The 10,400-nt window shown below is 36.5% G+C and overlaps 1 protein-coding gene across 1 annotated transcript; it reads left to right on the top strand.

The window, feature by feature from the left end:
• The first annotated feature begins 1,510 nt into the window (after window positions 1-1,510).
• On the top strand, window positions 1,511-10,400 carry LOC116258798 (UDP-N-acetylglucosamine transporter ROCK1). Its single transcript, XM_031636194.2, has 7 exons — window positions 1,511-2,176; window positions 4,600-4,648; window positions 4,737-4,963; window positions 7,506-7,704; window positions 7,788-7,931; window positions 9,894-9,968; window positions 10,092-10,400. Exons 1-7 carry the CDS (start codon window positions 2,055-2,057, stop codon window positions 10,251-10,253), a joined length of 978 nt encoding a protein of 325 aa, XP_031492054.1. The 5' UTR covers window positions 1,511-2,054; the 3' UTR covers window positions 10,254-10,400.

Consider the following 10,400-nt stretch of genomic DNA (forward strand, 5'->3'; position numbering starts at 1 on the left):
ATAACGTGATCCAAGAGCGAGAATTGCCTAGTTTTTCAACATCGCATTCATGTCATCAATTTATATTAAAAAAATAATGAAAAGCGAAAGCGTGACTCTACAAATATGTCATTATGTGGTCTCCACGGCAGCCTCGAATTCTTTGGGTAGAGGATGCGAAGAAGGTCAATGGCCAAAAAAGGACGCCAACTATGCAAAGATACAAGCACCTTAGAAAGAACTCTTATAACCACAAATATTTTTGATGGTTCGATCTCTTTAAAGAAACTTTCAAAATCATTTACTGGAGGTTTAATGACCATAATACATCAAATCAGTGAAAAAAGGAGACCCCCTTTTTTTGAAGAAATAATAATAATAATAAAACAAGTTGAAAATTCAAAAAAGACTTTAAACATCTCTAAAATACTTCAAATTTCCCACGGATGCATAACAAAGACCCCTCACCTCAAATCTCAACATTTTTATCAACTAAATGAATATAATTCTACTGGTCAACTTTGACAAGGAACAAGCTTTGACCAATTGTTCCTTTAATATATAAAAATATGACACAAACGTCGACATATTCATACCAAAACACATACATGTAAGTTTCAATGGATTTTTATCGATTCAATTGTGTAGATCGTTTCTACACCAGCTAGTTGATGTACAAGAAAACTCAAACGCAATAGAATTAAAAACGGACTTGTGCTTAATTTTTTATACAAGCAATCCACCAACATTTCTTGTGGGCTATGTTTCGACATATGGTACTGGTTTGTAGACTTGGAACTTTAATTTAAATTTCATGAAAACAATGGAAGCTTTCAAATCTCTTGCGGTAGAAAGATTTGCAGTTTTTCAATTGCGTGCAGTCCAAATCCTCTCACTGGCTGTTTGAAATGACGTCACGGTGAGGTATGAACAGATGGGCACGAAGGCGGCATGCATGCTGCTGCTGCTCGGCCGCCCCATTTGAATGCTCGAGGGTTGGATTTGCCAAAAAGACCCCTACCACTCTTTGTATATTCCGCCATGGTTGCTTATTACTTTAAATTATTACATTTAGCTACCTCTGTTTGTAATTTATATCCCGAAACACCTTGGGACGGACTTGATCCAGGCTTTGACTTGAGATCTTTCATATTTTCTCTCATTAACACTAAGTTTGTCTGTGATGTTTCTTTCTAAGAAAGTAAGAAAAATGCTCAACAAGATTGGTGATGGGTTAAATTTGGTGGCTGTATTAGTGATCATGGTTCAAATCTTAGTATGTTCAGCCATAAGCGAGGAGAGTGTGGAAGCTCTCTCCCTCACCATGAACATGAGTTTACCAAGCTCTGGTAAGCTCAGGCTCATGGTGACGGGGAGAGATTCCACGCTCTCCTCTCTTATGAGTTATGGCTAACCTGCTCTATATGTAATAGATTATATATGGTCAAACGTAATATTGAAAGTTGTAGAGTAGTTTCGAAATTAATCAAAAAGTTCGGGATACCTCATGAGAGTTTCTTCTTCTCTTTCGCGTCCTCTCCTCCCTTCTCAGTTTCTTCTCCTCTCCAACATTTCTGATCCGACGCCGTCCGCCGACGCAATTGTCTTCTGTTTTGATTCCTTTATGCGCCTAATCGTTCCATTGCGGCAAGGTTCTTGTTAATTCTCGCCAATTTTTAGTTTCCGGCGGACGGATAACCGCCAACATTCGTTCTCGTTGGATGAGCCGTCCGTCCAGGACGAGGAATGTACACTTTCTGGCGTCATTTCTCCTGCTGGTCCGTTCCACTGGTTCTCCGGACGTATTCTTGAACCTGAGGAGAATAACAATTTACCCTACTCGCGCTGAGATCTGAAGCCTCACGGCAATCCTAATAATGGAACGCATGTGGGGGATCCTTTTTCTTTCTGTTTCTGCAAAAATTGTCCGTCTTTGGGATGCGTCGAATCCCAGTAATTGATGGCGTCAGCATATGATTCAAGAGTGCTTCGTGGATCATAAGGTTGAGCTTTGGCAGAGGCCGCGAAATTGATCCCGGCGTTTTCCTGGTTAGGGTTTTCTTGCCTCTGCTAGAATGGCGATAAGGCAGAAAACTGTGCCGGGCACGATCAGGACAGGTGGGAAGGTCTGGCTGTATCTTGTGTTGCTGACGTTGCAGTATGGCGCGCAGCCTTTGATAACGAAACGCTTCACCGGGTATGCTGCATCCATAGATTTCTTGTCCTTTGTATTGCGATCCCGTAAGTCTTATCATTGCAAGAAACTTGACTTGGCTAAATTTTTGATAGGTGTGTAGTGGGCATTTTCTTTTCCTTTCTTGCAAGCATGTCGTTTAACAACATCGCCGCTTTACTTCACTATCTGTTAATTAAACTGTATAAATATAGTCTTTCCAACGGTTGACTGAATTGGTGCAGAAGAAGATTTGACTAACAGATGCAGTTTCTGGTCAGTCTCTAAGCCTAAGTCCTCTGGATGTAATTTCTTTCTTTGCATTTTCGAAGAAACACCACACATATCAAATACTCCTCTCTCACCGGCCAGCTGCTGGAAATAGATTAGTACCGAATCTATGCCATACGTCGACAGATCATGGTCTTGAGGTTCAATAATTACGGAATGACCTTCCTCCGAGTGTACATCTTAGTGGATATGTGCAACAGTGCAAGTACGCTATGATGATCCAGAAAAACGTTTGGTTTTCTGAACCGAATGAGATGACCCTAGAATGTTGCTATTTCGATTCTGCTAATCCTTGGTAACAGTATAGCACGGTTGATGGATAGGTGAGAAGAAGGCATAGGTCCAATCGAGCAGTGAGTTTTGCTATTGTTCCAAGTTTAGCCTTCTTTGCTAGAGTATATGCTGGATGTCCCTGGTGCAGTGGAAGTGCGCTACTCAAGCGATTCTATTCCTGCTAGGAGACCTGCTACTGTTGCTATGCAAGATGTAACTGCTGACCATCTTTTGTAGACTCTGAGACTGCAATTGCTGTGACACCTATACATGTATAGCCTATTGTTGCTGCCGCTGGGACTGGAAGCAAATAGATAGGAAACAGTATTTGCATTTTCTAAGGTAGGAATCGTTCCAGTGAAGCTACTCAAACAGTCTTCTGTTATAAAACTGTGACATAGGAAGAATGACTAGGAGAAAACACTCGCGACGGACAGCTTTTATATGCCATGGACTCTCAGAACTCCCAATAAGCTTTGAACTATTTGTCGAAATTTTTTAGTACATGACTGCAAGATCTTCTGTATTGACCTATGAATGTGTTCTTCAACTACTCCAGCTGCTTTCTCTTTGATTTTACATCCCAAGAGTGATTGAGTGCTAGTGTATTTAGTTATTTACACTTTCACTCCGTGCATTCCAAGTCACAGTCAGTTGGAGTTTAACTTAGTAAAAGTTTATGTTGAAATTTTTGAATAGTATCTCTTATTTTTTGTTGAAACAGTCTAGGGTCAGGTTCTTAATTATGGTTCTGTACTTGACTAGTTCATTGTTTGTCTTTTTCCTATAAGGATGCAAAGAAAAGGCTTAAGTCTGGTTAAGAAGTTCCGTTAATTTAGTGGCAGGGAAAGGTCCTCGTACCTTGTTCTATCTAAGACGGCCAATCCTTAGCTTGTATTTGGACTAGGTCCTTCAATTAATTAAAGTGGTGAGATCAAGTTGTCGTAGTTGTTTACCTAAGACAGCCAATCCTTAGCTTGTGCCTGAGTTTTCCTAAAGCATGATGAACTCAGTTGAGGCTTGTGAAATGGATAGACTTAGGATTATAATTTAAGAGCAGCATCTTTTCAAGTAATAGATGTTATGTAGAGACTTCTGTGCCAAGCTTGAGAGTTTTGCGCTTTCACCTTTTCGCACGACTACTTGAATAGGTAAAGAAGATCTTCACATGAGATCATGATAATAACTGGAGCTCATGTTAGCTGAGCTTGGGCTTTGATGGATACTCGGAAAGACAGAAACTAAGAAGCTAAGCTAAAATGTCAAACTTAGTTTTATTTTGCTTTTGCATATCCATATTGTGATAAGTAATGGAAGAAGCCATTCGCACAAAATCATTCCTGTGCATCTATAGGCAAGGATTTTCTTGGAAGTTTTCTTAAAATTTTATTTTTTGTCAGGACAATCTTGGAAATTCTAGAAAATTCAAGAAATTTATAAATACAGTTAGTAAAAGAAAAATTATACGATTATAAGTTTCCTACCAATTTTCTTAGAAAATAACGATAAAGATTGACAATAAATTTTAAAGTTTTAAAATGAACAAAGAAATGGCAACATACACTTAAAGTGCATAAGAAGGGTTTTCTTTTCAAAATTGGAAAATTTTTGAAATTTATGACAATATTTATTTTTTGATGATACCTTGAAAATATTGTGATATTTTTTTTTAAAGCTTCTTTCACTTTTTTGGTGACAATGTTGCAATATTTGCAAAATATCACCAACAGTTGTCAAATATTTTAAACTAAAAGCAACTTTTAATTTTTATGTTAAAAGTTTACTCTAGAATCCTAGATGCCTTAATTTTGGAGGGCTTCTTTAGTCACAGGAATAGCACTATCAGGATTCTATTCATTTACATTCATTGTTCTTCATGACAGGAGAGAAGTTATTGTGACCTCTTCTGTTCTGGCATGTGAAGCAGCGAAGGTAGTGTTAATTTGTTCCATCTGTATACTCACGGTTAAGCTTCATTTCATACGAGACTTATAACCCGTTTTCTGGTGTGAACATGTAGGTTGTATGTGCACTTCTGTTTCTTACTACAGAGGGTAGTCTTAGGAGGATCTTCAAGGAATGGACGTTGATTGGTTCTCTAACTTCATCAGCTTTACCGGCAGCAATTTATGCATTACAGAACAGCTTGTTGCAGATTTCATATAAGAACCTCGATTCACTTACTTTTTCAATGCTTAATCAAACAAAATTGTTCTTCACAGCATTGTTTACATATCTGATTTTAGGGTATTCTCTTTAGCATGATCCACTGTAATTAGTTACTGTTGTTGATTTTCTTTCTTTATGTTCACAATCTATTTCTTATTTTGATCCACCTCTACATGTCCCAAATTGGGGTGGAGCTTTATTTGTTTTTATTCTTTTATGATCATGGTGTAATCATTTGTTGTGGCCGATTGTTGCAGTAATTCAAATGTTTGTTACCATGAAATTTGAAAAAAGTGCATGTTGCCAAGTGTCTGCATCTTTAGGAGTAAGGACAATTGAAAATCAAAGGCGATTCTTAGTTAATGATGAAAATTCCCGTAGCCTGGATTGTCTTGACATTTCGTGTTTAAGAAATATGTCACTTTCCACTCGCTCGATAAAGGTTTCTCATTGTCGTGTTGGTAGTGATGTCTTTATCTAGATGGTCAGTTGCTGTTAGATGCAAAGAACTAGTGGACCAGTGGTTGATGTGGCACCATCATATAATGGTTGATATACACCACAGCATTCATTCAACTCATAGCCACTATTAACATGATAATAATAATGATACAGAGTTTCTACGATAATCACAATGCATTCATGTCCAAGCAGTGTGCATGCATTCAGTTGTTCACATAGTTTTTTTACATACAAAATTAAGGAACAAATAGCACCAACACTTTATCATGATTTGGAAGAACATTATTCCCTTGATTAAAAGCACGTGGAGTTAGAAACAGATTATGATATGGCCTCCACTGGAGTTGATCCATGGGCCATGCTATAAACCAACAAGTAGGTAGGAGTGAGGTGGATATACTTTCCATTAGTCACAATGTCAGCGACATTTTGAAAATATCATGCTTTATTGTTTTATTGACAAAAAACATCATAAGCCACTGTGGAAGAGAAAATCTTGCAATATTTGTAGCAATATCTCTGAAATGTGTCTAAGTTATATAGTTGCAAAGTTTCTCCATTTTTTCTATTAAAATCTTTTTTGTTGTACTTTTTGTGTTTGTTTCCATTTCTGTTTATTCTATGTTTTTCAAACTATTTTGAATCTTATCAATATATTTCAATGAAAATTAATATATAACTCTAAATTTGGTTAATTTTTATTAATTGATATAAATATATTTTAATTTTTTGAATTCCAGAGAGATTTTCAAGAAAAATAACTTTGCCAAAAAAATTCTGAGGAAAACCTTGCTGACAAAAACTTGAGAACCAAATCCGTGAGTTCCACATTGGCTCAATTTTCTGATTTTGTAACTTAGTGGATAGACTGGCATCTTCAAAGAAGAAGTGTAATGGGGCTTATGCATGCATATGACAAGTTTAGAAAGTTTTAGAACCACGATTGACCAAAAATATGTCACCATCATACAGTCAGGAATGTAAGATGGTACCGAGGCAGATGAAGAAAATCATATATACAGTTGAATCATGTAGAATAGTAGACTTTGCTAGATTTGTACTTTCTTGATACTAAAAAACCAAATTACAGTATGAAACATGTGTTACTGGGTAAGAAAAATCTGTAATCATTGTCTTCATATGTCAACATGCACAATGATAACCTTGAATCAATTACTCTGTAAACTATATTCCGAGAACGAGCCTCCAGCATTTACAGATTCTTGGGTGGCCAATTCCTGAACGTCTTATTTTTCTACAAAGTAATCATGTTTAACTGTTTTCTCGGCATGCAAATGTGAATTGCATAGTGTTTATATTTCTATATGTGACTTGCATGCACCCGGTGCAGTTTGGGTGGTAAATATCATTGCAGAATATTCTTATAGATGAATTTATCTTAACTGGAATCTCTTGAATCATCTCCAAGAACATAAATGGTTGCTAAATATGGACAAGTAATTCATAAGGCATCAATGATCAGCACATGCACGTAAGCTTGACTTTATACATCTAGTTGTTCGGGTCAGGATTTTCTTGAAGGAGTACCACTTATTAATTTTAAGATTTCAAGCAAGTATCTAATTCTTAATTGCTGAGAAAAAATTTTGTGATTAGTAAGTATATATGAACGTAGGAAAAGTTTTGAAATGTTGTGCATTAGGTTTTTTACAGAGTTCCCATAGTCAGACTGGAAAATGGGCAGCATCTATTTCAACTATCATTGTCATAATGACTTTTCACAGATTTATAATATCAATAAGATAATTCAAAGCCAAGAGAAACATAACTATTTCTTTGGATGCTGATTATAAAGCTGATCCCATTTTGGGATAAGGCTTCATGCTGATGTGCTGATTTGATTTTATTAGGGCCTTATTTGATCTAGTCAGCAGAAATGTTTTCCTTTTCCTTGTTTGACATGATTCTTGTTCATTGTGATAGCATCACACTGGTCCAAAACCTTAACTGTATTAATAACACACTACTGTAGAACAGTGTTGAAACCTTTTGGAATTTATTGTAGCTAATTATTTTGTGCACTTGGTTCGGTATGGACTGACACAAGGCCCTCTTTTGTTGATTAACTTTGCAGATAAGTCTAGAGAATCGCCAAAGTATAGCTGACTTTTAACATATTCTTTTGGGTGGCATGCAGGCAGAAGCAGTCAGTTCAACAAATTGGAGCTCTTATCTTGTTGATTTTTGCTGCTGTTCTGCTTAGCATAGGGGAAGGTTCTGGAAAATATTCCGATGGCTATAATTCAGACCATGTTTGGTTTACTGGAATTATTCCTGTTTTGGTTGCATCTGTACTCTCTGGTCTTGCTTCTTCTCTCTGTCAGTGGGCTTCTCAGGTTAATTATGCATTTGCCTCATTGAAAGAAGTGGCAGTCTATTGTCTCTGTCTGAGGCTGAATCATATCTTTTCTTTTTTCAGGTGAAGAAGCACTCTTCCTACTTGATGACTATAGAGATGTCACTTATTGGTGGTTTCTGCTTGTTGGCCAGCACTTACAGTTCTCCAGATGGGGAAGCCATTAGGCAGTATGGCTTTTTTCATGGCTGGACTGCATCGACACTGGTAAATTGTTTGAATGCTGGTCCATCTTAGTTTGGATCCGTAAGCATAGGGATTGTATGTTGCTTTATTTTGTTCTTTTGGCTCTCCATAGATCAGCATGCATGCCTTCATGCCTTTTGGAAATATGGACCAGTTTATGCTTGGAATGCTACTGGTATATTGCAAACTGTGCAAATAAAAAGATTTCAAACAATGATGTTTATGTGTTTTGGTGTTTTACCTTTTTGGTCATGGACTTGGATTGCTGCTGGTATGTGAATCGTTGCAAAGAGAACAGTCAGAACAATGCAGCTTATTAGTTGGCATTCTTCTTTTAAGTTTGTTCCAACATGGTTCTGCTTCTGAAAGTCCTCTTTTTAGGTCTTCTGTGATCAGAATTGGATTGCTGCTGGTATGTGAATCGTTGCAAAGGGAACAGTCAGAACAATGCAGCTTATTAGTTGGCATTCTTCTTTTAAGTTTGTTCCAACATGGTTCTGCTTCTGAAAGTCCTCTTTTTAGGTCTTCTGTGATCAGAATATATGTTTGGTTTGTCTTCTTTGTTTGTTCATCTGCTTGGACTGATGATATCCTGTACTCCGTCAATGTCCTTGGATCATATGAGAAATCCTTGAATATTCCAGATAAAGTCTAGAAAAGAATAATGAGTTTAAACTTCAGTTCTGTAGAACCTTCTAGGAAACGGAATGCAAAATGGTTTACTGCATAAGGAGTTCCTTTTAGTTAGTCTTAGAAGCCATTGATTATTCTTCAGTGGAATGATATAATATAATTTCCCGTATATTTTTTTTATTTTGGATGCGATTTTTTTAAGCTACATTCATTTTCTAGGACTTGTTTTTATGCATGTGGGCTAGTAGGAAGCTGTCTATGATGCATTTTTTGCTTGTTGGATTGCATGGCTCAAGTTAGAAAGTCTTGGAGGAGTTAGCATCCGATAGTTCTTAATATGAAAATACACATTTGCCATACTGTGAAGAGAATGAGTGATCAAGTCATTCAGTCTGGCGGTCATGTTGTAGCCTTAAATTGTCATGACTGGTATGATTTTCCAAAACTAAACCGAGTGGCTTTTACATGAACAAAGTCTAGTTCAACACGTTCTATTTATTGTTAAAAGTCTAAGAACCTCACTTGATGTGATCTATTGGGCACAAACCCAATTTTTTCCTTCTCAAATTTTCTCCGAAATCCCTTCTTCGTCTTGGTCGTAGTTTTTAACAGCAAAGATTTCTCAGATGTTTTACCATTGTTTTTCTCAGGAAAATCTCAGATATTTTTTTGTTTAAATGTAAAAAATTGTAAAAAGTATGTTAAAATAAAATAAATATGAAACTAATAAGAAAACATAAAAAAACTACATAAAATGATAAAATTGATGTTATTGTTATAGTGATAAAATTTAAAGATTAAAATGAGAGCTATGACTAAGATGAAAAAAAAGAAAAAAAATAAAAATAGAGCACCGATGATGCATTAAATTTATTTTCACATCTTTTCAAGAAAACACATTTTGCACTCTTCTTTTTTATTTTTCTCTTTTGAATGTCAAGATCACGTTTTTGTCAACTCTGGTTCTGGTGGTATCCAGCTCATCTGTTTCTCTAAGAAATGTATATGTAGAAAAGAGTTTCAGTTCAATCCTTTTTCTTTCCTTTATTTGTGTTAGTCCACCCATTTGGCAGGAGGAGGCAGGTTATATAAAGTAATGAAAGAGTAGAAAAATATGAGAAATTTGAAGAGTGGGATCTAGAATGAAACGCTTATCTGCATGGATAAAAGATCTTGTGTAGTACAATTCAATTCTCGATAACAAATTGATCTGATGATTCTGATCAGATATATTGGTTCATGATATTATAATCCATTTGGTACCATTATACCACTATATTCTGTTTTGAAATCTCTGTGACACGGTCCTTCATTGGTTGAAAACTGACAACCTTTTTTATTTTGTTTCAGATTCCAGTAGTATTTAATGCCCTTGGTGGAATATTAGTTGGACTAGTTACCACCTATGCTGGTGGTGTTCGAAAGGCAAGTAACCCTGACCATCATTGTTCCCCTGATCTGGCCGCTACTTTGAAGTTTACTGCATTTATAGTGACAGGCTGGTTCAATGCTGCTGTCCTCACATCTGTTTCTTGCTATGTGGTACAGGGCTTTGTCATTGTTCTTGCACTGATTGTCACAGCACTGCTACAGTTTATATTTGATGGGAAGCCCCCCACCTTGTACTGTTTAATGGCTTTTCCTCTTGTCGTGATGAGTGTCTCCATCTATCAGAAATATCCTTACCGTATTAAGCGGAAGGAATCTTGAAAGATCAGCTCTTCTCCTCCATTGTACGATGCTACAGATTGGCATTAATCATCGTGAATACAACAGATATGCTTTCAGCACTTGGCATCACAATTCTGGTTATATGTTAATATTTGATGACTAATCTCTCGATCCAAGTTTTGGTTA

Source organism: Nymphaea colorata, chromosome 8, assembly GCF_008831285.2.
Source record: "Nymphaea colorata isolate Beijing-Zhang1983 chromosome 8, ASM883128v2, whole genome shotgun sequence".
NCBI classification, from domain to species: Eukaryota; Viridiplantae; Streptophyta; class Magnoliopsida; order Nymphaeales; family Nymphaeaceae; genus Nymphaea; species Nymphaea colorata.

Bases quoted from the DNA above. Each gene is read 5' to 3' on its own strand.
- LOC116258798 (XM_031636194.2), top strand. From the start codon at position 2,055: ATGGCGATAAGGCAGAAAACTGTGCCGGGCACGATCAGGACAGGTGGG. The intron at 4,649-4,736 runs GTAGTGTTAATT...GTGAACATGTAG, and splicing joins TGGCATGTGAAGCAGCGAAG to GTTGTATGTGCACTTCTGTT. The intron at 9,969-10,091 runs GCAAGTAACCCT...TATGTGGTACAG, and splicing joins ATGCTGGTGGTGTTCGAAAG to GGCTTTGTCATTGTTCTTGC.